At 42.1% G+C, this 24,691-nt stretch overlaps 1 protein-coding gene and 1 long non-coding RNA gene across 3 annotated transcripts in view; both read right to left on the reverse strand.

The window, feature by feature from the left end:
• LOC121071763 overlaps positions 1-17,282 on the reverse strand; it is a 162,125-nt gene extending 144,843 nt beyond the window's left edge. The window contains exon 1 of one of the 2 annotated variants that reach the window (XR_005820759.1): positions 16,859-17,282. This is a non-coding gene — a long non-coding RNA (uncharacterized LOC121071763). Of the gene's footprint in view, positions 1-13,738; positions 14,186-16,858 lie in introns of those variants that run through there. The other variant, XR_005820756.1, reaches the window with a different exon arrangement.
• Positions 17,283-18,704: 1,422 nt separating this feature from the next.
• Positions 18,705-24,675, reverse strand: GLRX5 (glutaredoxin 5). Its single transcript, XM_040560450.1, has 2 exons — positions 24,336-24,675; positions 18,705-20,695 (listed from the first exon to the last, which is right to left on the reverse strand). Exons 1-2 carry the CDS (start codon positions 24,658-24,660, stop codon positions 20,517-20,519), a joined length of 504 nt encoding a protein of 167 aa, XP_040416384.1. The 5' UTR covers positions 24,661-24,675; the 3' UTR covers positions 18,705-20,516.
• Positions 24,676-24,691: the final 16 nt, after the last annotated feature.

Here is a 24,691-nt window from a genome sequence, read left to right on the forward strand (position 1 = left end):
TATATGTTGGCATTTAGAAAGCACTATTCATCAAGGGAAATCAAGGGGAAAAAAAACAGTTATTAACTCACAAGGTCAATGTAAGGTGATCAATATTATTAATTGCCTGTGGATAAGTTGAGAGAGTAGTTCAGCACACTTTAGCAATTATCTGAGATTGAACACAGTATTAAATACTAACAGTATTCAATCGTAGGTGGTTAAGAAAAGAAGCTCCTAATTCTGCTCAACTTTTTGCAGATGAAAGTAGAGTTTCTTCAGCGTGAAGTATTGCTGAATACCCTCAGTCCTTTGCTTAAAACTGTATCAAGTGTATACAGGAATCAAAACAGTAAAATTTTGTCTGTCTTGTCTTTCATGACACCAGAAACAGAAATCCCAAACTAGCACAAAATACCCTGTTCTGTTGATATTTCTAGCCTTATCAGAAGCTGAAAATTCCCAAATCCACCCAGACAGCCTGGTACCATGAGATTACAGCGTGACTATCTGTGTTGGAGCAGGAACTGGCAAATAAACACGAAAGCATGCCCACAGCAAACGGCAGACAGAAAGGACATACCTGTTTACACTGCACATGGCACAGACACTTCCACCCAGAATCCTTCCAATTTTTCAGAAATAAAATCCCTTTTGAGTTTCCTAACTTCATCACATACCCAGCCTCACATCCAGTGTTTCACTCATCTGCTCAATATCAGTTCTAAATCCTATAGTGTTTTTCTAGGGAGATGGCAAGAAAAAAAAAATTCTGAATATTTTAATACATTAGCCTCTTCCCACATTTTTTATTGTAACTAAAGCATTATTCCTGTCCTGCTGTCATGTCTTCAGCTGTTTTCAGACTACAGTTCATCCAATTTGAGAACTTGGATCCTGGGCATTGGCTCCTCTGGATAAATGCTTGGGTATGGTTGGACACTTGCCCCTGTGCAATTTTCAGGCAGATGCTGGAATTGCACCCCACCTTTGATTAACCTGGGACAGCTTGGAACAGACAAATTCCCAAAGAACGATGACTTGTATTAAATTTTGCAAGTGTCCTCAAAAACATCAAATGCCTTTTCAAGTCATTGGCCTGAATAACAGACGTTGGCTGTGTTCACCAAAACCACTGAGATGAAAGAATAAAGTCTACATGGTCGTTAGTCAGACTACTTGCTGCTTGCCTGGAGAGGACTCATTTGCTGTGGTGACAAGCAGAGAGGCAGAACCTGAACAGAATAAAAGTCTTGCTCTTGCTTTGGACCAGAATCCCAAATGGGCATTAATATTTATAAATTCAAAGGCTGTCACTGGTTCAGAACTATATTTCAGGCACCCATCCAAATTGAACCCAAAGCTTAAACCTTTTGACATGGACCTTCCTCTGCACAAAGTATTTGTATAATTAATTTTTTTTTTTAATAGAAGGTATATTAAAAAAATATACCATCTCTCAAATGAGCTGGAAAAGTACAGAGAAAAGAAGGCTTTCAGCATTCAGTGAGAGCCCAGAAGCCAAAGCATTAACTTACATAATCGAAGGACAAGCAACATCTTCTGCACAGGAGAGTTTATTTTCCTGTCATGATCCAAACTAATAGTGAAAATGGGTTCACTTGTCAGAAGTATTGTTCCAAAAAGAGGGATCGTGTTTTCTAGTGACAGAGCTGGCCACCCCTGGTGTGCACAGGACCATGATTTTCCTCCAATTGCACTGCCAGCATCAAGTGCTCTTCCCACCAGCACAAACTGAGTGAAATCTCCCCTTCCAGCAAAGAGCACCTGCCAAGGAACCTGCTGCCCAGCAGCAGGCTGGATGATTGATGAGGCTGCCTGAGCTTTGTGCTGATGTATAAAAGCTGTGACAGCACCTGGAGGAGCGAAGGGATGGCAAAAATCAACTCAAAGAATTACAACAAGCAGTAAAAGCAGATGTGAAGGCAGAGGCGCTTTGTTTCTGGGCAGCTTCAATCTAATTTGCTTGTAAAATTCCATGGGCAGAGAGATTTCTGTAATGGTTTGAAAAAAAAAAAAGTGCTTGGAGGGCTGAGCTGACGAAGGCACCCACACAGAGGTGCGGAAGGGAAACCACTGCTACGGATTCATCAGGAGTATCAGAAAGTATCACACCTTCAGCTACACTGCACAATCCCATCACATTATCTCCCCCCACTTCAGGATGCCAAAAGCATCACTGTCACCTTCCCTCTGCATGCTTACCTTCAGCAGCTTCTCTAGGACGGGAAAAAAAAAATCCTGCAGACAAGAGAAGGCCAGCAGAGCTCACATCCTAGCATGTGCCTGCTCTGCCCTGCTTGTCACACACCACAGACACCCGTGTCACATCCCACAGGGCAGCGAAGGCAGCACAGACCCAGGGAGACTCAGGGCTCCCCTCTCACAACACTCACCAGACCTTCTCTTCTAGCTCTTTCAGCAACAGCAGCACGTGCTTCACTAGCTACATACAACAACACTAAATTATTTTATTGAAGATGTGTCTTAGTGCAAAAATAAAGAATGAAATTCTAGCTCTTTTGCCTTCCAGATTCTAATGATCTGAAAGAGTGCAATGAACTTTGAAAATTGAAAATAACTGCAAAAATTAAATAGGTTTGAATGTTTTAAGGCAAAACCAAAGCTATAATCTGCCTATTTTCAGATGCAGAACTTGTTCTCTCTAAAACCTGGGGCCACAGGAGCATCGTTCAACTCATTATTACAATTTAAGCTATGTTTATGTCACTGTACCCTGAAGAACCATGAAGCTTAACGTGATATACAGATAGAAAAGAGTGGAAATAGGAAGAAAGGCACCTTAAAGATTTGGAAGAACTAAATGGAAGGCTAAATAGGCTGGTAAGATTGACACATCTGTGCTAACATCTAATAATACTCAGAGTGAGGAAAAAAGGAGGAGGAATATTAAGGTCACCTTCCTGCAGGAGGAAGGAATTAAACAGGACAAAACTTCTTAATATTCAAGAGAATATTGAAAAAAATCTTAATACAGCTGCACAATAAGTCTAGAGGAAAGGCTCAGCAAGACTGCAAGGGATGCCAAAGCCCACCAGGAAAGCAGCCAGTGGGGATGGTGCTGGGACAAACAACAAGGTCATTGCACTGCGTGTTCTCACTAATCCTGGCCTAATCGTGACACTTTTCATCATCCAGAGTTTGTCAGAAAGTTCTTTGATTTTGTTTCTTTATCATAATGCAAAACGTAAGTCTCAACAAAACTCTGCTAGCTACATTTACATTACTATAACAGAAGAAAATACTGTTTTCAGTGGGAAGAAAGTAAATGAAAGCAGGCTCCTATGAGCATCCACATGTTAAGGATACTTGCAACTAAATACAGACTGAAGATCTCAACAGTTTGAGGGAATGGGCTCAATCTTAAACTAAAAAAAAATATAAATGAAGTAGTAAAACTTGAACTGACTAAAATCCTATTTCAAAATTATACACTGAAATATGCATCTGAAATTGACGAACCCTTTCAAGTGGGCCACGGATCATCTCAAGATTGCAGCTGGATGCAGCCTTCTCTTCCATCCACACAGGAGGTAAGTTTGGATTTGAGATCAAAGTATTTCAAGCTTGAGACACAGGCGGTCAATGTGAAACATCATCCTTGACCTTAACAGACCCATCAACCCCATTGTTCCCCCAGGGGACCTTGAGAAGCGTTCAGCCAGTACCATGATTTCTGCTCTATTCCAAGTTCCAGGCCCTGATAAGAAGCTAGGTACAGGGAACAGAGCTGGTCAACCACCACCACTTGTGGCTGACTACTAGATGCCAGGGTACCTCCCCACAACAAGAGGTATCAGATTATATCGTTTTCTTGAACTGGGCACAAACCCAGTACCTAGGTGGCCCCAGAAGAGAGGAGTTCTGCTCTGTGCTTGTGCTGCAGTCATACCACATCAGCCTAGCAGATCTCCAGAGCAACTAGAAATGCTGGCATCACAGTTTATTTGCAGAGTGAACCTTGATAATAGCTTTAGTAGACTGCATTCTTGGCTACAATAACCACCAGCAAGTATAGTGGTAAACCTGGACTGCCTAGATGACTACCTAGTCCTGTGTGCATGCAAGACTATTACAGAGCTTTGTTTTTGCAATGTAGAGCTGTGACCAAGGAATCTGGACTCTGTTCTTGATTTTGCCAGACAGCTGATGTATGAATCCCTTGCCAGTGCTGGGCTTCAGCAGCCTGGCACATTTCCTGGCGTCATGTTTGTTGTGACCCTCTTTTCATTACAAGCTGTGAGCCATTTAGGACCTTTAGAAACAAGGGATCACAGTAATACAGACAGCAAATTGGTAGTATCATGTTGTTGTTTAGTTCCCTTAGAAGTCCATACAGATAAGCTTATAAGCACATGCCCCTCCACATGGCTAAGCACAGAACAGCGACCATCAGGAAACTGCTGGCTGCCAGGATCTGCTTGGCTCATTCATCCCAACAGTTCTAAGCACACTATGTGACAAACAAATGTGCATTTTTCTATGTATATGCAAATCAAGAATAAATGAGGTCCATTTAAAGTTCAAATCCTTCTCATTATCTTTTTATCTGTATATAGACAAACTAATCAAAGCACCTGCAGAATGTTACATTCTGGACAGTTATGGAGGCAAAATAATATTGTTTCAAGTGGACACCATCGCCATCTCAGCAAGAGCCATCAGCCCACACTAGGGAGAACTGGATTCTCTTTGGTATAAGTAAAATTCATCCCACTGGAGTTAACTCAGTTTACAGCCACTAAATATTTACCTGTTTGCTGCTATGACTTCCCCAAGTCCTCTGGGTAATCAGTGAGTTGTGGATATATACTGTCCCCATGGCACTTTTCAGACCTTTATTGTTGCACTTTTTCAGTTGTCCCAGTTTTTTCCTTCCCACCTCCTTTTAAAACTTTGACCATATAATTCACTTAAGCTTCTAAATGAGATACAAGTCTATAAAGAGTGTTGAGCCAGCCAGCCTTAATTTGAAAATGTCATTACTCCCACACTAAAACAAAGTTCTCCAGTCGATCCCATGGCAGCCCTCATAGTTTGTACGTCTCCCAGGCCAACCTTAGTGAAGCTGTGTTATTTTCATTTTTCCAGAAAGGAGAAATATAAATGGAGGAGATAAGACACCACCACCCAGAGCTGTGAAGACTAGAATTGTCCAGGGGATTAGAGCAAGGAAGCATTCTTATTTTCACAGTTTTTCTGTGCTGAGAAGGTGTAAAGTTTTATCCGGAGAACGGAAAACAGTAAGCCTTTATCATATGCTCATCTCCGTTCCAAATGAGTTGAAGTCAATTTCATTTTGCAAAGTTAGAAATATTTAAGATGCTCTTGAGATTCAGAATATCATTAATGGGTTTCCCATACAGCTTACCCCGCGCTGTTCCGAAGAACACTTTTTCTGAATTAGCGAGTTAAAAAGATTACATTTGAACTAGAGGTGGGATACTCTTCACTTTCTTTCAGCCACCTGTAAGTTAAACAGCTAATATGCCTGGTGTCTCTCTGTAGTCAATTTGATGAAAGTCACTTTCAGAAGGCAATTCATTTCATCCTGTAATAGATATTAAAAATAGGTTAAATAGATTGCCCTCTGGATCTGCTTACCTAGATATTCATCTCCAAGTGTCTCCAGGAACTAGATCTGTGTCTGTAGCCATAAGGGACCACATTCATTTGTAGGTGAAGATGCCTTCATCCAGGTGTCTATAAGTAAGTGATAGGCCCAGGTTCCTACTGCTGGAAGATTTTACTAATAGAGTATGCAGATCCTTGAGAACAGCTTTCTCTCAAGCAGACGCCTAGCCTTGATTGAGGTGTCATGTAGGTACAGGACAAGCAAATTGACATCTGAAGGCATCTGGTAGAGTCCATAGCTGCCACTCCAGAGCAGCAGAAGTCCTTTGGCAATACTGCAATGCTCTATGAATGTTCCACTTACTCCAAGATATCTCAAAAGCACCAGACACCTGTGCTTAAGCAATTGAACCAAGCTCCCCTGGTGCCTGCACGCCTCTTTGAAACCCAGTGGCAGTACTGATTAATTATCACTAAGATCAAAGCACAGACTGCTGTTTCACACGTAGACACCTCCATGAAGACACCAAGGTTTTCCCAATTCTCCCCTCAGGGGACCATTGTCAGCTGTGACACAGAAGCACACCAAAAGTAAGTTCTACCTTGTGTCCCACCACATACAGCCTTTTTTCTCAAGGAGGACCCACAGACAGCAAAAACAAACCAAATGTCACAGCTCACTCTAACTGGTGCACAGTGGATGAAACAAAATCAAGGACAAACCCTACTCAATAGGTTAATCAGTGTTAGTTCATTGATTTAAAAACAAACACACACATTAAGTTGTTGATGCAACAGGAAACAGAACCTGAGCCTTGGAGCTCAAGGAGTTATTTCCAACAGAATCTGTAATAGAGCCTAAAGGGTCTCCCAATTCCTGCTCTGGCATCACGATTGCAGCCCCAGCATTAACTGCTGTAGGACATCAGGGTCTCCTGAACTGCTTGCTCTGCCCTAATTATAAAAGAATGGAAGTGCCTTACAAAAGAATGCAAGTGTCACTTTGATTTTCATCAGAAAGTATATACAGGCTTTTATTATTATTATTATAAAAGTAATACACATTTGTTGAGCTCTGATGGGATATATAATCCAAAGCAGCAGCACTGCTTGAAAAACAGTAAAACACTTTCTAATAGCTACACAAAACTTTGGATGTTTTCAGTCATACTTCAATGTGGTAAAGCAAATAGGTATTTTGGGTTCAAACTCATTACCATTCAACTGTCTGTTTATAAAGGAATAAAAGGAGTCATTTAAAATATAAGTGTGTGTAAGGCTCTTCAATCTCATGAGCCAATCTAAAGTTAACTGAGTGAATCTCTCAGCTGCAGTCAACTAATAGGAGAGAAAAAAAAGTCAACTCTGAGAAACCACTTATAGTTCTATACATCCATCCTCCAGGATTTGAATTCAAAGTCACGTTAAGTCCCCAGGACTCCCTGGGACTGTTCTGTATACCAGCATAGGGTAAACTTGTTTTCAGACCTAAAAGGAAACATCCAGACTGAAAAAAAAGCAAGATGGCAACTGAACAAGGTCAATGGATAGTGGAAGTATAAAATTAAAAAAAAAAAAAAAGGAAAAGGATGATCAGTTTGACTTCTGAATTTCAAACACTAATCAAAGCAAGACAGTGAACAGAGGGAAGCATTAACCCAACTACTCACATCACGAAACAAAGATTTGCCTACCAAGTAAAATTCAAATAAGTTTGTGTCGTCCTTTCTGAACACCAGTTCCCAGTATTCTTTAGGTAGAATGTTGTAGAGTTCCATTATGTGCTGTTTATGATCTCCACGTGAAAAAGAAAGCATCAAATAATAATCTGCAGAGGGGATTGAGATACCTATTAGGTGTCCTATTTGGGGTTGCATCATTTCATGCTGGACTTCGGCTCTGCAATTCTTGGTGGAGTTTAGTTTACCTCAGAGTGGAAAGGACTGTAAAGAGCAATGTTTCAGTATTAATAATCCCAGAAGTCTCTGAAGTAAGAGGATCCCTCTAAAATGTGAAACAACTTCCATCTTCAGTGCTAGAATTACTATGTAAACCATTGCTGCCCTTTGCCTGAATTTAGAAACTCTGAGCTTGATTTTAAAATCAATCAAGCACCTAGAGTTCCTGCTGAACTCAGCAGTTCTGGAAATCAAATTGACCATGTAAAGCAGTATACCTCTTTGAAAAAAATAGCTGCAGCTTCCCTTCAATTTGGGCATCTCCAGGTAGAAAACTAGAAATAACTAACCATCTGAAGTTTCACTCTCACAGCCCTGAGGATTTGTTTGTTTTGAGGTGAAAAGAAAAACAGTTTGTCCACCAACTCAAAGACCCAAACTTCCACTATGGGTGTGAGGAGGGTGGGAAATCACCAGGTGCATCATTATCATTTGCCTTATTCTATCAAGGACTATCAGAAAACATATTTGTGTTTTTCTGCTAGCTGGTGCAAAGCCAAATATTCACAACTTAGACATTTCAAGAGAGTTCAGATGTTATTGATAATAAAACAAACACAAAGATTTCCCCCAAGACTATGGCTATAATTGTCATTTCTTACTAAGGAGGAAATTTTTCTTTGTCTTAATGATCAATAAAGTAGGTTTGAGGATTACTCAATCATCACCAGTTCTGACACCTTATTGTGTTACCCAGCCCAGAGTAGTTTTGGCTGTGGGCAGAGATGTCAGAGCTGCCTGCTGTCCTGCTGATGCAGAGGGAACAAGATGACTGCAGGTTGGTCTGAGACTCAGACATGGAAACCAACTCTAGAGAAGTATTTGCTGATGGTACTGATGCACAAGTGGATCATGATATTTGCAAGGTTTTAGTTCTCTCGAGCTCGTGACAGTTATGGGTGTTTCATTAATGGAAAGGAGTGACCCAAACCTAACAAGCCTGAAGGGTTAGCAATTAAACTCTACTGCAGATCTTGAATCTGGAAAAAGCTAACAAGCCTCCACCTTTTCCAACTGCTGTGCCAAGTAGCTGAATTACTGTGTGACGACACCAGTCACAGCATCCTGCGGTAACAGAGGGGAGACTTTTCCAATAGAAGAGCCCTGGAACAGCTGAGCAGCAGGACCCTTGGGACTTGGGAGGCTGAGTGAATCAGCCAGCTCTGCTCTGTGCTGCCATGGCTAGACTGATTTTGCGACTAAATTAGCTAATTTAAAGGTGTTCTGAGCACCTCTGCACCATCCTTTCCTCCCTTCTGTGACTCTGCACAGAAAATTTAAATGAAAGGGTGAAACACAGACTTCTTAAAATCTACAGCCTAGTTTATCACCCATAAATATAACGCTTCTCCTGGCATCTTGTGGCTGACGCTGTTCCCTACCAAATGCCCAATGAAACACTAGAAATGCTTTAGATTGGAGCCTACTGATGTGAAAATAATTGTACAGAACAGAGCAGAGAAAGCAGTAGGGCTATTCCAGAAGCCTGTAAATCCATTTTTTTAGTATGTATCATTTAGTGTTACTATAAATCAGCATTTCCCAAATGACAGAGCACACAAACATTGAGATGCACAGATCTCAAAAGCAAGGCATGACATCCTATGCCTTCTAATTAGCAGTGCTGTCCTGATTGACTCTGGCTCTGTGCCAGAGTCAGTACAGCTGTGAGCTGGCAGTGCTATGAGTAGGCAGCAGCTTCACACACCTGGGACAGGGAGGAAAGGAAGGAGAGATCCTAGGAGCACAGGAGGGATACATGGAAACAGATATCAGAAGAAATAGGAGGAGTAAGAGAACATACAGAGGCAAAGACAAAGGACAAGCAGCAGAAACAAGGACACATTAGTCCTGAGATCTGTCCTGCTTTGGGGGAGAGACCACAGGAGAAAAAGACATCCCATCATATAGGCACAGCCAGCAGGCTGAAGGAGGTGATTGTCCCCCTCTACTCCACCATCATGAGACCCCACTCAGAGTGCTGCAGCCCCCAGCATCAGAACCATGTGGACCTGTTAGAATTGGTCCAGAGGAGGACCACAAAGATGCTCAGAGGGCTGGAGCACTTATATGAAGAAAGGCTGAGAGAGCTTAGGATGTTCACAGCCTGGAGAAGAAAAGGCTTCAGGGAGACCCCATTGCAGCCTTTCAGTATTAAAGGGGGGTTTATAAAAAAAGAGTGACTTTTTACTCAGGCAGATAGCAATAGGATGAACTGGAACAGTTTTAAACTAAAATGAGGTTTAGATTAGACATCAGATATAAATTCTTCAGAGGGTGGCGAGGCACTGGAACAGGTTTCCCAGATAAGTTGTGGGCGACCCATCCCTGGCAGTGTCCAAGGCCAGGCTGGATGGGGCTTTGGGCAACCTGGTCTGGTGGGAGGTGTCCCTGCCCATGGCAGGGAGTTGGAACTGGCTTGGATTGGAAGGGACCTTAAAGATCGCCCATTCTATGATGGGGAAGAAGCATCATTTCTATTTTATAAAAAGATGCTTGTTTTCCACTAACTCATTTTTTTTTTCCAGGTAACATGGGCACTTAGTCAACCTTCTCCGGTAGCATGAAAGTAGGAGGGTACCTTTACACCAGTGCATGGAAACTAAGAACACAGTGAGGAGGCCACAGATCATCACAATTTGCATAACATTAAGGTTTAAAAAACAAACAAAAACACACACGGTTAAGGGTATGAATTCTGATGACATTTTCCTCTCAGTTCATCCCAAGCATTCCTTGTAAACATGAGGATACTGTTACAAAACCTTGACATTAAAACTTAATTCATTCATGTCTGGAATTTGGAAGTAATTGTCTTTTGCCTTCCTTGTCTTTTTTTCCCTGAAGTTATTCTTTGCCACATTCATTTTTTGCTTCCCTAGCACCAAACTCCTCCTTTTACACAGCTAATTGAATCTATCTTTTAAAATATATATATATACACACACACACACTTCCATCAGGTGCAACTGACAAAGGTAAGGAGGATTCAGAGAGCCAGACCCAGGCTTTATCCAACAAATTGGAGATTGTTTGTTTTGTTGATGTTTTTCTTTCCCTGTGTATGTGTTCACCACAAAGCTTCTGTGTTGGTGCTGCCTGCAGGAAGGGCTCCCAGCCAGTGCTGCCACCCAGCCTGGGGGGGGGTTCCAATCCCCAAGCACTATGACATCCTGCAGACTAGCCACAGTACCTGATGCTCCTCAGTAATAGTTTCTTCCATGTCCATGACTAGATTAGACCAACTGGAATTATAATAGACAATGAATGAGGCACAATTTTAATTTACAGAAACATTTCTCTTTAGATCCTAACATGTTAACATCTTCCCTTTTCTTTTAAATTACTGTGTTTTTTCCCCACTTTCCATTCTCTTTTCAGCCGGTTTATAAAGTATAAATGTATGGCTCGGTAAAGAGGGTATGCTTCCTCAGATAATCTCAATCCTGGTTTTAACTACAGCTGTAATTGTTACCTCCAGCTCCTCCAATAGAATAGCTATTTTTAATTAGGGAGGGCACATGTTTTGCTGAAGATCACCTATTTCATACTGAGTTCCTTCAGAACTCTTCCAAGTACCATCTGGAGCTGGTGACTTACTGCTTTTTAAATTATTGATTTGTTCCAACTCTTCTTCTGACACATCCTGATTACGAGAAAAGAGCAAGTCCCGGTAGGAATGGTTCTAATATTCTCTGCGCTAAAGACTGATGCGAAGAAATCATTTAGACGCTCAGCAATGTCTTTATCTTCTTTAATTTCTACCTTTAATCTTTAGTGATCCAGTTTCTGAACTACTAATTAATTATCATTTGACAGAATAAGAATAAACCTAAAGCATTTTTATTTCATACCTCTAGCATTTTGCAGTCTACTTGTATTTCCTTTTAATTCCCTCATCTAGTATTTAAGCTAATTAATGCACAAATGTATAAGAAAGCTGAGCTTACATTTTCAAATTTGAAAGGATTCCCATTAGATAAAAATAAAAAAAAGACAACAACAAAACCTCTCGAGCCTGCCGTTCAGCTGTACTGGTTTACTCCTTGCATGCCTAGTATTATTTTTGTTAGCAATGTACTTGCCCTCCAGACTTTATTATTGTTCTTAAGTTCAATTCATGGCATCTTCAAGGGTTTTTCTTCCTGCACTTTTCCCTCAGGATCTTTCTTGACTAACCCTGTCAACATTATTGAAATCTGACTCTTCTGAAGTTCAAATTTCACCATCACATTTCTGTACTTTATCTCTCACTGAGTTACTGGACCATATTATGTTAATATGACTGCTAGCAGCTTCGGATACAATTTTGTCTTGAATTCCTTCCTGCACATTGCTTAAGATCAAGGACCAAAAAAGTCAGGATTTAAGCACCTAAATAGGGAACTTTTATCTGAAAGCTCATACCTACTTATGACACTGATCTGGGCTGAGTAGATAGGCACCTACGCATTTCTTAGATCTGCCAAAAGCAACAACCAGGCGGAAACTGGCAAACCTGGAGCATGTAACCAACACCACAGTGATGGAAGCTGCCTTACTTGCTTCTGGACATGGAGAGGCTGCACACAAGGGAGGTCAAGCCAGTGTTGCCCACCTTACAGGAAGCACCAGGAAAGAAGGCACACACTCTCCCTCTTGTTGGAGCAGGGTTCCTGGATCAGGAAGACTGGCAACGTTTCTGGGGTGAAACATTATAGCTTGATGGTTTGGAGTCTCAGAGGAGAGAAGTCACCTAGGTTTGAGTCACTGATCCTTAGTGCTTTATTTTATCCAAGAGAGTTTAGTGCAAGATGCACAGTCCCCAAAATAAAATGTTATTTACAGCCTGGTGCCTACCAAGACACCTCTTTAATACATAGGAAGAGGTTATTTTTCTGAGGTAGAGATGCAAAGGAACATGTTGATAGAGCTGAAGTTGTGGTCTGAAGCCTAGACCCTGTTCACAGTACTCAATCCTGAGGCCTGGCCTTGAGTGACACCCAGTCCCAGCCACAAAACTTGACAGCTCTTCAGCAAAGCACACGGAACTGTACCTCAAGCCCACACGAGAAGTAAAGGTGTCAGAGCAGACTTGCTTCAGCCTACTTTATTTCTGTTATGCTTATTCCTAAATGGGTAGAAACTTCTTTATAGTTTTCTTTTGGTTCCCTGCTGCTGCCACACCTCATTACTGCTGGGCACGAGAGCCTGCCCACCACATCCCTGCCCAGCTCCCTCTCCACAAGTTGCCAAATGATCACTCAGGCAGCAAGAGACCAAGATGTGTCAGCAGAGCTTTAAACCATTTATTATTAGCAAGTGGTTGGAAAAAAAAGAAATCAGCCTAACTCCGTGGAAAAGACAATGACAATTAACAGTGCTCTGCCTGCAGCTGCTAAAGCCAAACACTGTATTGTTGTTAACAATTTAGCAAGAGGAGATTGCATGCAGCACAGCACAGGTAATCCTCACACCCCAGCCTATACTCCCCATTGGGTTGGCCATCCCTCACAGCTGGCATGATCCTCCTCCACCATCGTGCTCCCTTCAGCCAAGGAGACGTGGGCACAGCAAACTCAAAACGCTGTTGTAGCAGAACACAACAGCATTTAGCCAGGCCCCGTAAACCATCCAAATACCAGCAGCCAGCTTGCTGCCTGCCTGAATGCACAGAGACCTGTTTTTGGTAACTCCAGACAGAAAACAGGTAGAAGTCTTGGTGTATTTATATTGCATGAAACCCCAATCAATGGCTACATATGCAAAAAAAAAAAAAAAAAAAAACTGAGACCCTGCCCTCCTGCAGTGGGGGAAGAGGGTTTTACTGAACTTTTCTATTAAATATTCTGCCAAGGCCCAGTGACCACCGCTGCTCTCATCCAGCTCCTTCTGGTCTTTTCTGGCCAAATCCATAGCTTCTGGACGCAATAAGAGGATGGCAAATCAGCAGAAAACTCCACCACAACCACCTGACCTCTTGCCACTCTCCACTGAGACAGTCTGGGCTCAACAGACCATCCAAATCCCCTCTTCCTACCTCAACAGCCTGGGCAGGAGGGTGTCTCACAGCTGAACACCTGCATGGCACCAGTAGCAGCTCAGCCTCTCACTCCCCCATGCGCATCATGCGTCAGAGGCAGTCAGCAGCCAAATGTCACCACGTCCCCCTACTTGGGTCTTCGCCAAAACAGAGCCACCCTTACCTTTCTGAGACACGTGTCCGCAGGAACAGGCTGTCCCGTGGGGTGGCAGGGAGGCTGTGGGGAGCCCCTGAACCCAGTCTTGCTGCTCACCCCCCTTGGTAGCGATGGAGCTGGAACCCGGCAGATGTTTGGCTTGGGTGCAGCACGTCCCAGGCTCTAGTCAGGGCAATCAGCCACAAAGCTGCTCCCTGCTCGGCTCTAGCATCTTGCCGGCCACGCAGTCCAGGGAAAAAACGCCTCCTTCGAGCACCAGCGTCATTTCAGACGCAGGCATAGGATCACCTGCCTGGGAATCGCATTATGGATCAGATGGGAATACACTCCGGGCTTAACACCAGCACATTCTTCTCCCCAAAGAAAACGGGAATCCCAAAGAATAACGTGCAACACAAAAGAAAAACAGGGAGGGCTGCGTTGAAGGATGCTTCTGGGTCAGGGCTGTGCCGTTCGCCGGTTCAAGAGCACCATCTCCTGGGTGGCCTCGGTGCTCGGCTACCGGGAGTCCAGCCCAGAGCCGGGTTCTTGAACGCACGGAGCGCTGCAGGAGAGCACATCCCAAACCCTGCCTCTCCTTAAACCAGCAGCACCAGGCGTTCCTGAAAAACAGCCCTAAAAGCGGTCTCCTCTGAGCTCTGAACACATACCCAGTCTACCTGGACCACGTTCTCTTTGCAGTAATCAAGATATGCTGTGTGTCAAAGATTACTTATATTTTCTTTAAGGAAAAAAACTAAAATTACTTGAAGAGCTATTTAGATTTCAGACAAGTGAAATGGTGGGTAAGACCCAAAACATTGGGTTTCATAGTATTACCTTTCAACCAGGAGAACTTGGCTGACAAGTAGTATTTCAAAAATACATATTGTAGTGTGGATTTGACATGAAAACTATAAAATGTTTGTTAATATACCCTTTAATAGCATGTGTTTTCACTCGCTAGATCATAGATTTAAGAGAAAAGACTCCAAAACTTTATTCTCAGCTCTGTAGCTATCATAGTATGACTAGCAAATCACTTCTCTGTACTGCAGCTTATAATGGCCTGTTAAATGAACATTTGAGTGCCCTACTTCACTGCTCTGAGGCTAAATTGTATGTAAGAATCCTTTGGGCTTTGAAGAATGGGCTTATATAACAAGTAAAAAGTGTAATTCAATGATTCTTCCTAATTCAATCCTCCTCCAAAACCTTTCTGACTCAATTTACCATGAAACGTCAAGTACAATTTTAAAGGATTTTACTCGACATTTTATTCATCTTTATAAAATAGTCAGTCAGTCCCCTAATGTGCAAGCTTCACGTTAGAAAGAACAGGATATAACTACAAAAACATACATACCAGTGTCTCAGTATACATGTAGGAAAATTCTCAGGGCTTTTTGCGTAGAACTGTTGCAACTACACAAAAAATCATCACCCTTCCATGACTTGTTACAGTTAACTTCTTTAATTTACAAAGCTGTTTCAAAATGAATATTGAACTTGGCCCTTGGATTCTTCTTAGGCCCTATAAATCATCATCACCTCACGTATTTCAGTTACACAAAACACTTTAGAAGTTATGGCACATATTTCAAATGTTAGAGAAACAAGTTTCAAGTGAGTCCCTCTGTCTTTAAAGAAGTCTAGTGTGTTTATTTACTCTACTCTGATTTGAAAGGTCCTAATATGTTCCAATATTTGAGGGGAAAAAAGTTGTCTTTAAGAGGTTTTCTTTCTTCTTGATAGGGGAGCACAAGCCAGCAGCAACCCTGCAAGCATTTTTGGTGTCTGATTAATCAGAAGTGATCTTCAAAACCAAGAAGACATGAATTTTGCTCTTTATATACAACACCACACCTTTCTTCTCAGTCACACCCTACAAGTTTTATACAACAGAATGGTCTTTCTAACCAAAACTGCCTTCGCTCCTAGCCAACTCCCTTACTTCCAGGGAAACTAGACATTTGTGAGAAGCTGGATGGTAAGGCAGAGTTTATAAGTCCAAAGATCTTCCCCCAATCCTAAATCAATCAGGATATAAGTCATAGTTCTGTTTTTGATACTTCTAGTACAAGAACACAGATGTTTCCCAAGAAGAAACATTTTTAAAAAGCAGTAAAGACTACCTGGAAATTACACACCCAGGCAAAACAGCACAGGTTCTGTGCCAACAATGCAGATCTTGTTTTTATTTTAGCTTAAATCAAGTAAAGCCTGAATCTATGATGTGAAGTTTTGTACATACCTTTCAAAGCAAATTATTGAAAATAGACACTGAACCCTTCGCTACCTCAATCCTTTTTTCTGTGTAACTAAAATCTGGTTTTCATAAACGATGTATGGGATAGGCCTCAAGCAGTTAAATCAAAGAGCAGCTTCAGTAGCCAGGAGCATGCCACGTAAGAGATCTCGGTGCACTAAGACAGTGCTGTTCAATGGAATAAGCAGCCTCCCAACAAGAAGGCGTTAACACACACACACCAAAAAAAAAGCAAGCTTGACTCACCAGACAGCACTATAAACAATCCCGAAACTTCAAATCCTCTTTTAACTTTCCTCATTGTCTTTCCACCTTTGCTTACAGAGGCATTAACAAGTGCTGCCTATCTTGTAACAGACGAGCATGTTTTTTCTTACGTAGTCCTGTGTTATGGATGTTGAAAAACCTGTTGTAAGGAGATCCGTTTTTCTCCAAGGGTGGTGGGGGTAAGGGCACAAACCAGATTAGACAGGGATTTACTGTTCAGCCTGCCAGGTTTACATTTTAACATTACCATTCTTAGATGCAGGCACTGAAAAGGTGTTGACTGGATTACTAGTGCCAGCTCGGGAGAGGTTTCCCTTAGTATGATTCTCTGATTTCACATTCCCTTGCTTCTTTGTTTTCTACGCACTTTGTTATCATTAACAGTCTCCTGGGGGGGGGAGGGGACGACACACAACACCAGATATTTCTAGCCCACCTTTCTGAAGGATACACTGAGAGCATAAGAATAAGGCTTAACAGACCCAAATAAAGCCACTTCAAACACTTCAGGACATTTTACGCTTCTCTTTTTATGATAGACAAGAAACACAAAACATTGACCACAATGTTAAAGCAAAGAAAAGGACATTGATGCCAGAAAATTCACTTACCATGTAATCCTTTAGGGTGTCATGAACCAGTAGCAGCTTGTTTTCTCTGGGAAACAACTCTTGGCTTAACTGATTTGAGTTCTTCCAAGTGAAAATTAGCAAGGCAATAAAATAACATTTGTAACTTGCTTCCATCTGCCCCTATCAGTTCAACAAGAGCAAAGAAACCCACCCCTCTTCAGTGGAGGTTTAACCTTTCTGAAATCAGACCTGCTTGTATTATATAACTGTTCTCATTTGCTTAAATCAAACCACCTCGCTTTATATGCAACAGATAAGAAGTGTTACAAGACACAAAGGATTACCTTAATTAATGATCTGGTGAACAGCTTGGTTCACTTAGCTCAGCCTTTTACCCGAACAGCAGTATCACAGGCATCCTCAGAAGACAATACAAGTAATTACAATCAAAGTAGAGAACTCCAGCTTGTCAATCATTCATACTACAGTCCCATAGTAATAGAATGATAACAACAGATAATGGTTTACATGTATGCATCTCATCACAAGTCCTCAGTAACTCAACACAGCCAAACTGGGTCCAGAAGCATCTCACTGGAGGAGCACTCAGCCAGGACACCCACCTGGTATAACACACTGGTATAACACAGAACTGCAGAGGAGCAATGGGGCTCACGGGGTATTGCTAGAGCTGGCAGCTCAGTATGACCTACCTTGATCAGAAGACGCCGTTCAGGTGGCAATGCTCGTTCACACCTTGATGCCTGCTGTGCTGAGATGCAGTCATACATTGCCAAACCTCAGGAACAGGCATATTTCCTTTTCTTCTCCAGAGACAGATGGCAAGGTCAGTGCCCTGCCTGCTCTCAGCTGTCCTTCTCAGCAGCTTCCCAGGAAGCCTTCCCAAGCCATGTTCCTGAGCACTATCACCTCTTCCACAATCAGGGTAGCACAAGCAGCTATGCCCAGCAGAGTCCTGCCACTTGCTGCCTCCTGTGAGGAATCAATCCTCCTCCAGGGAGTCACCCTTTCCCCGTCACATCCTCCCAGCCATGAACTCCTCATGCACAAGCCCCCCACTAGGAGCTTAGGACACCCACTGATTGGAATCATCATCTGATTAAGCAGAGCACAGACTAGTGCCAATTTTCTAAAATGATCAACCTGAAAACTAGCTTGTTGGGGGAAATTCTCAATCAACTCCCAAAATAAGTGTCTTCACAAGCATCTGAAGCTTTACAGTTTAAGTAGACACTGATTATTTTTTTTTATTGCAATGAGATTAACATGAGTATTTACATAGAAAGCATGCAAAATGTAAAAAGTGCTCATGCACAGAGCCTGGCTCTTGGAGGAATGCAGGCAGAAGCCATATTCTATGTACCTGCTCCTATGGCTTTGTTACACACACATTTTGGTATTGCTCTTCCTTTTACTTGCTAATTACAAGACATTCTAATTAAGCAAAGGATTGCTATAAACTAGTACACATTATACAAAATTTTAACTGAGTAATTACGAACAAAAAAGGGAGAAAGCAGAAAAACTATTCGTAATTTCAATAACAGCAGGGGCCTGTGGTGGATGTCAGGGGAAATGCTCTTCAGAGGAGAAAGACGACCTGACAATGCTAGAATTACCTTTATCTTAAACTAGTAGCAGATAATACTGAAAATATTGAACTTTCACAGAATAATAAAGAACGAAGCTCCACAAAACAGCATATTGGGGGGGTTGTTTAGTCTTTTTTTTTAATAGATTTAGTAGCCAGACTAATAATTAAACATTGAAGTATAAAATAAGTGGCTTTTCATCAAGTTACCTTATTCTTTGTCTACAGTGTATGTCCATTTCATTTGGTCTTTTGACATGAATAACCAAAAGCTTTTGAAATTCATTTATTTTTCCAAACCTCATTTTACATTCAGAATGGCAAAAAACATGAAAGATTAGCTGTAAGAAAGCTCATTTAACCAGATTTCCAAGAGACGTAAAGCTGAATTCGAGATTTGCATTTCATGAATGTGATACTGTATATGAACAAAAAAACTGTTGCACTCATACACAACTAACAATCACAAATGACTGCCTCTGAGCATACGTTATTCATAATCAGTGTTCATTCTCAAGTCAGTTCTACTGGTACTGGAGCTGAGCAGCTCTTTCATAAACAAGAGAATACACAGAGAACGTACATACTGCATTTAATCCAGGAGACAGTGACTGCACATAAACTATACAGAGCATTTACTGTAACCAGCACATTTCAAATTTTCTGTGAAGGCTGTACAAGTATATAGTTTGTCCACTAGACTGCTTGCTCAAGTGGACAAGAGAGAGATAAAACTGGAACTTTCATGAAATCTCTCGTCTACCAGTTACAGTCCAGACCTCCTCTTCTACTGATATTTTTTTTCCTTACTTGCATTTTAGGTTTCACATCAAAAGCGGTACCAGTTTCATTAGTCACTTAAAATGAAGAACTATGGTAGACAATCTACATAACAGTTTTTCCAATCACTTCCCTATTCACATGCAAGCCATTTACTGCTCTATATTAAGAAAAATAAATTGCATTTAGAAACAGCTTTGTTAGCTTTTAACCTTAGCAGTATTGCTGTACAGATGAAGCTATACTGTTTAACATGATTTGTTTTTACTTAGGGAAACAGGGTTATAGAGTTATATGAAGACTTCAGAGAGCTTCCAACAAATACTTATCTATTCAGTAGCCTTTCTGCTGCACTTTTTATCTCCATAAAACATTTCACCTGTTTATCCTATGTTTGAAGACCATATTCTATGAAGAACAGCACTCCAGAGAGAACACTTGGAAATAAAACAAATCTAAGATAACTTAGTAACTACCGAATAATGCAGTAGTTACTGAAGTATTCTGCTGTAATGTTGTAAGCTAGAATACTGAAGTCTTAAAAAAATTCCCACATTTTAGCTGTGACACAGAAGAACTCCAATACACAAAGTATATAACCGGGGAGAAAGCCACTTCGCAAGAGGTAGAAAAGGTTTTATAAAATCTTTAGGCACAATTCTTAGCAATCTTTTAAAAGTAACAGAAAGTTACAAAGTAATAACGACCATTATACATGTATTTGTACTAGTATGTTTATTTTTTACCCTTTAGAATAAAAGTATATTTCATGCACTCTCATATCATCTTTTCTACTATATTGTTTGAAGACTGTTTCCTCCTATATCATACAAGATAAATTTTACAAGCTCTCAGGAAGTCTTATCAGGAGTTATACAAAAGAAGATGCACCACTGCTTCGCACTTTTTATTTAAAGGAACAAGGGAATGCAAACACTGTTTGCATAGGTTCATGTAACAAAGAACAAAGAAACAAACTCAAAATTCATAAAAATAAAATTATTTTGGTTTACTCCTGCCCTCAATCAAGAGAATGTTTTTAGAAGTGTACTTGCTTTTAAACATGATTTCCACAAATGTATGCCTTACAGTGCAGTGGTTATACTCAAATTTTCACAACAATATCCATAAACCAAAATACTGAGATCACTACATTTACCACGAGCTAAGAGACAGCCACTGATAAATCTTAGTGTCAGTTCAAAAAGATGCCTTCTTTGAGCTGAAGTACATAAGGCTTTACTGGTAACAAGTTCTTATTGAAGACTTTCCTTATTCCTGTCACAGCATCTTTATTCACTCATTTTACTTTTTGTCTTGGTCTTTTTCTGCATCCAGAAGTGCTGAGCGGATTCCTAACTTCTTCAGCTCTTCTACAAGATCTCCATTCTGATGCATCTGGAGGAGTATATCACAGCCACCAACGAATTCACCATTGAGGTATACTTGTGGGATGGTGGGCCAGTTTGAGTAGTTTTTTATTCCTGCATAAAGAAAAACAAAGGTGTTAAAAGTTTCCCCTCTCCCTCCAAAAAGAATGGAATTTTAAACAGAATACAATTGCTTCAAGCTGACAGAACTACTGATATTTTCATTTCTTCCCCATTGTGGCAATAACTTATCTATATAACAGTAACATTAAAAGAAAAACTATGTTAAAGTTAGCTTTTGTTCCCATTTCAACTCAAGGCAGGGGTTGAAAGATACAAAGTCAGCTCCTACACCGACTTCAAACATGCTGGAAAAATGTAGTGTCTCCCTTCCTGCCCAGGAAACAAGCACTATGGTTTTCATTCAACCAAAGAGGTGGGAAATCTTGAAAACCACTGAGAAATGTTTATACCCCTTTACCTTTTATATTTCCCAAAGGAACTTTAAAACATTTCATGTTTTACTAAATTCATACAGCTATAATTTAAATTGCTGTAATAAGAAGATGCATTCACTCCTCTAGAAGCCGAAGAAATTTTAAATTGCTTTATCTTGCACTGCCAGACCTTACAGCCCAAGGGAGGGGCACAAAGGTTGAAGTCTCTCAGAACTTACTATATCAAACAGAGCTAGCTACAGTCACAATTATGAAGTACAGAACTAAAGTTAAAAACCGTACTTCATTAAAGACAAAGCCATCCAAAAATATTAACTGACCAGATGATATAAATCAAATCTCAAATTGCACTGAAAGACATCAGGAAAAAAATATACAGAAGAATATGTACATCAAGTTTGCCACTTTTAAAACGACCTTTCACACAAAGCCACTATTTCATAAAAGATTAAAAAAGATGGAAAGTCACATACCAGTGGTTCTAAAAAAATAACAGCAATCTAGAAAAACTTTTGCTGACAAAGTATCCCTAACTATAAAGTACGACATCAGCCAAGAGATTTTATTTTGACTTAATATTTTGTGCATGAACACCTAATGCTTAAAAAGCCCAAAATAGCAAGTTTGGTGTATCAATGGCAAAAGGAACCAGCTAATCTATAACCATCTAACCTGATCTCCAGCATCATCACCTTCCTTAGCACTTCACGAATACCTTTCTTGTTCATTCAGATACAGTTTGCAAAAGTTAGAAGTTTTGGTCTGAACTTGTGTTTCGATGTTGAAGAAAAGTAGTACTTCTCTCAAACATTCCTTGGCCTTTGAGTACTCCAAAATGCTCAAACTATCCCCCAGATCTTTTTATGCTAAAAACTTTTTAACCCATAACTGCTGCAATGAAGAACGGAGTCCCAACACAAAGTCACGCTCAGGGATAACCCTTCTCAAAAGAGCCACTGTAGATATAAATAAAGTTTGTTTCTGTTAAGATACTGTAATGCTAAACATGAGCTGAGAACCAAGGGCACCACATAACTAATCTTCTGCTAATAAGCACTCCAGGGTAACATTACTCCTTTACAGAAATATTTTCTTCAAGGACCAGGCACTGATAGCACTTTCAAGGCTCTACTCAACTACAGATAAAAACATGAACACAGTCTAGCCGGACTGCCCTGTGTGCTGCCCTTCACATATGACACAAGCTGCTTTAACTGTCTGTGCGCTGGAGCTCGACCAGATTACAAACTGAGTCTGTTAAATAAACCCTTAGTTTAACATGACATTTACCAGAACTGGTTCAGTAGTGCTGACACAAGTCAGCCCGGTCTATGCCTGCTGTACCGAGGATGCACTTCGGCGATGAACCCTTTGGCAGTGCAGACACTGCAAGGAACTTCCTTCCCATTCCCTGGAGATTAGCGCTTCCCTCTGTGCTTCAGAAGCTGCAGGCTTCTCTTTTCAAACACTGTTGTAAAACCTTACTCCAGTTTAAAGCTTGAAGAGCTGAACCAGCATATCAGAAAGCGACTGTGAGGCCACAACCTGTGCAAATTGCTACTGCAAGGGGTACCAAGAGCACTCCCCCTCTATTTCCCCAACTCCAGACCCCAAATCTGAGCCTCTCTTGCCAGCACTAGCACTAATGAACGATGAACCACATCAGGGAGCTGATTCAAGCAACCAGTCTCACTCCTACCACACTCTCTACAGAAATGCAACACATTTTCATGGACATCATTAGTACTGGTGCAAGCATGACTGAGGAAGAGCTAGTCCAAGGGTGGGAGGAAAGACCAAGATCACCCTCATGGCAGAATCCAGTATAATCTGAGGGTGAACTACAGCAGTTCAAACTGGTTTAAACTACCACTCTTCCAGTACGTAATCGCAAACTTCTCTACCACCTTAGCGACCTGAACCAGCCCTACCATATGTATCAGCTGAGAGTAGGATCGCTTATGGCAGAGACAACTCAGAGAAACCTGAATTGCTGTGGAACCACAGCCCAAGAGAGAACATTAAGGTCTCTTAAACCAGCTTTGGTAATGAAGGATTTGTGTCAGAGAAACGTATCCTCAGCTCACATTCAGATAAATAAATCACTTGACAGAGGTACTAGTAACTAGTTTTACAGATCTGAGAGTGCTTTTAGGTGAAAAGTAAGGGCATGGAGCTGTTTTTACAGCTTGCCCTATTGTAGCAAAGGGCAAGCTTCAGCAAGGTCAGTTATAGTTCAGCTGAATTACATCAACCTCAAAATACCGTGTTCCACTAGGTCCAGGAGAGAAACCAACCAGCACTTCAAACACGCCTGAAGCACCATCTCTGCTAGCAGCCAACTCTTAATACAAGTGCTGCGAACAGGAATATGCGCAAACATTTACGTTATCCTCAGCTAAGTGCATAGCTGGTGACCAGCACACATGCCATATTCTCCTTGCTCAGCAAAGTGTGACATGCTGGGTATCTGACTTTTCAACACCTGAGGCCAGGAGAGATGAAGGAGGCCTTTAGACAGTTGCTGTTGGATCACATTTGGCAACCCTCCGAGCTACAGCTTCCAGCAGCCCAGCCCTCTCCTGTCAGAGGCTGCCAGCCACAGAAATTAGCATACACTGGCTGGTTAGGGTGCAGTAGGTAACGTAAGTGAAGCAAGGTAACAGCCCACTGGCCCTGGGAGCTGTGTCCTTCCCTAACTGCTCACATCAATGTCCATCCCTCCTGCTGGCTCCTGCACTCACCTCGCTGTGCAACGACCCAGACCCAGCTGCAAACCCAAGGACCCCGTTAATAAATCCAGCTGGTTCTGCACACATCTGGACAAGTCAGCTCCTGGTAGGTTAACACTGACAAAAGCACTGCCTGTTTGAGGGCTCACAGAAGCAAAAGAGAAATACTAATGGCTCGACTTCAAGAGTTTTAGACTGTTTGGGTAAACCCTACAATTAATTTTTCTCCTTATTAAACAGTTTTAGTAAACCTTACGATTAATAAATTTGGACATGTAATAAGGTTTGGAAACTGCCTAGATTTGCTCGTCTGCCAAAAGCAGCAGCAGATGTGCTCAGAAAATTAAGGAAGCCATGTGCAGCAGCAATAACCCCCCGCACCCAGACGTGAGCACAGCTGCTGTACAACCCCAAGCGCTGCAGCCAGGCACTGAAAAGCCTCTGCACACAACAGGGGTTCCTCCGCCGGCCCTGAGCTGCCGGCTGGTGAACGACCCTCCCTACACAGGGGCCAGGGGCCGCCGCCCCCCCGCCCCCAGCCTCCCCGCGGCCTGCCCCGCTGACCTTGGCGGAGGTCGGGGTCCTGCAGCACGTCGTGGGCGCGGTAGTCCTCCACGCCGTGCAGCCGCAGGATCTGCACCACGGCGTTGCTGAAGCCGCAGAGGGGCTGCGCGGGGCTGCCCTTCATGAACACCACCACCGGGTGCGCCCGCACCAGACGCTCCACCGCCTCCCGCGACCCCGAGCCCGAGCCCGACCCCGAGCCGCCGCCTCCCTCGGCCCCGCCGCCCTCGGCCGCCGCCTGGCTCAGCCGCCGCCGCCCGGCCCAGCCCCGCACCGCCCAGCCGCTCCCGGCCAGGCGCAGGCCGGCGCGCAGCGGGCCGCTCATCCTGCCCCGCCGCCCGCCCGCACCAACTGCC

This window comes from Cygnus olor, chromosome 5 (assembly GCF_009769625.2).
Source record: "Cygnus olor isolate bCygOlo1 chromosome 5, bCygOlo1.pri.v2, whole genome shotgun sequence".
Lineage (NCBI taxonomy): Eukaryota > Metazoa > Chordata > Aves > Anseriformes > Anatidae > Cygnus > Cygnus olor.

What these genes read in the sequence shown, in the direction of transcription:
- GLRX5 (XM_040560450.1), bottom strand. Translation starts at nt 24,660, where the DNA reads ATGAGCGGCCCGCTGCGCGCCGGCCTGCGCCTGGCCGGGAGCGGCTGG. An exon ending in GGACCCCGACCTCCGCCAAG is followed by an intron (nt 20,696 to 24,335) that starts GTCAGCGGGGCA and finishes TTCTTTATGCAG; the next exon opens with GAATAAAAAACTACTCAAAC.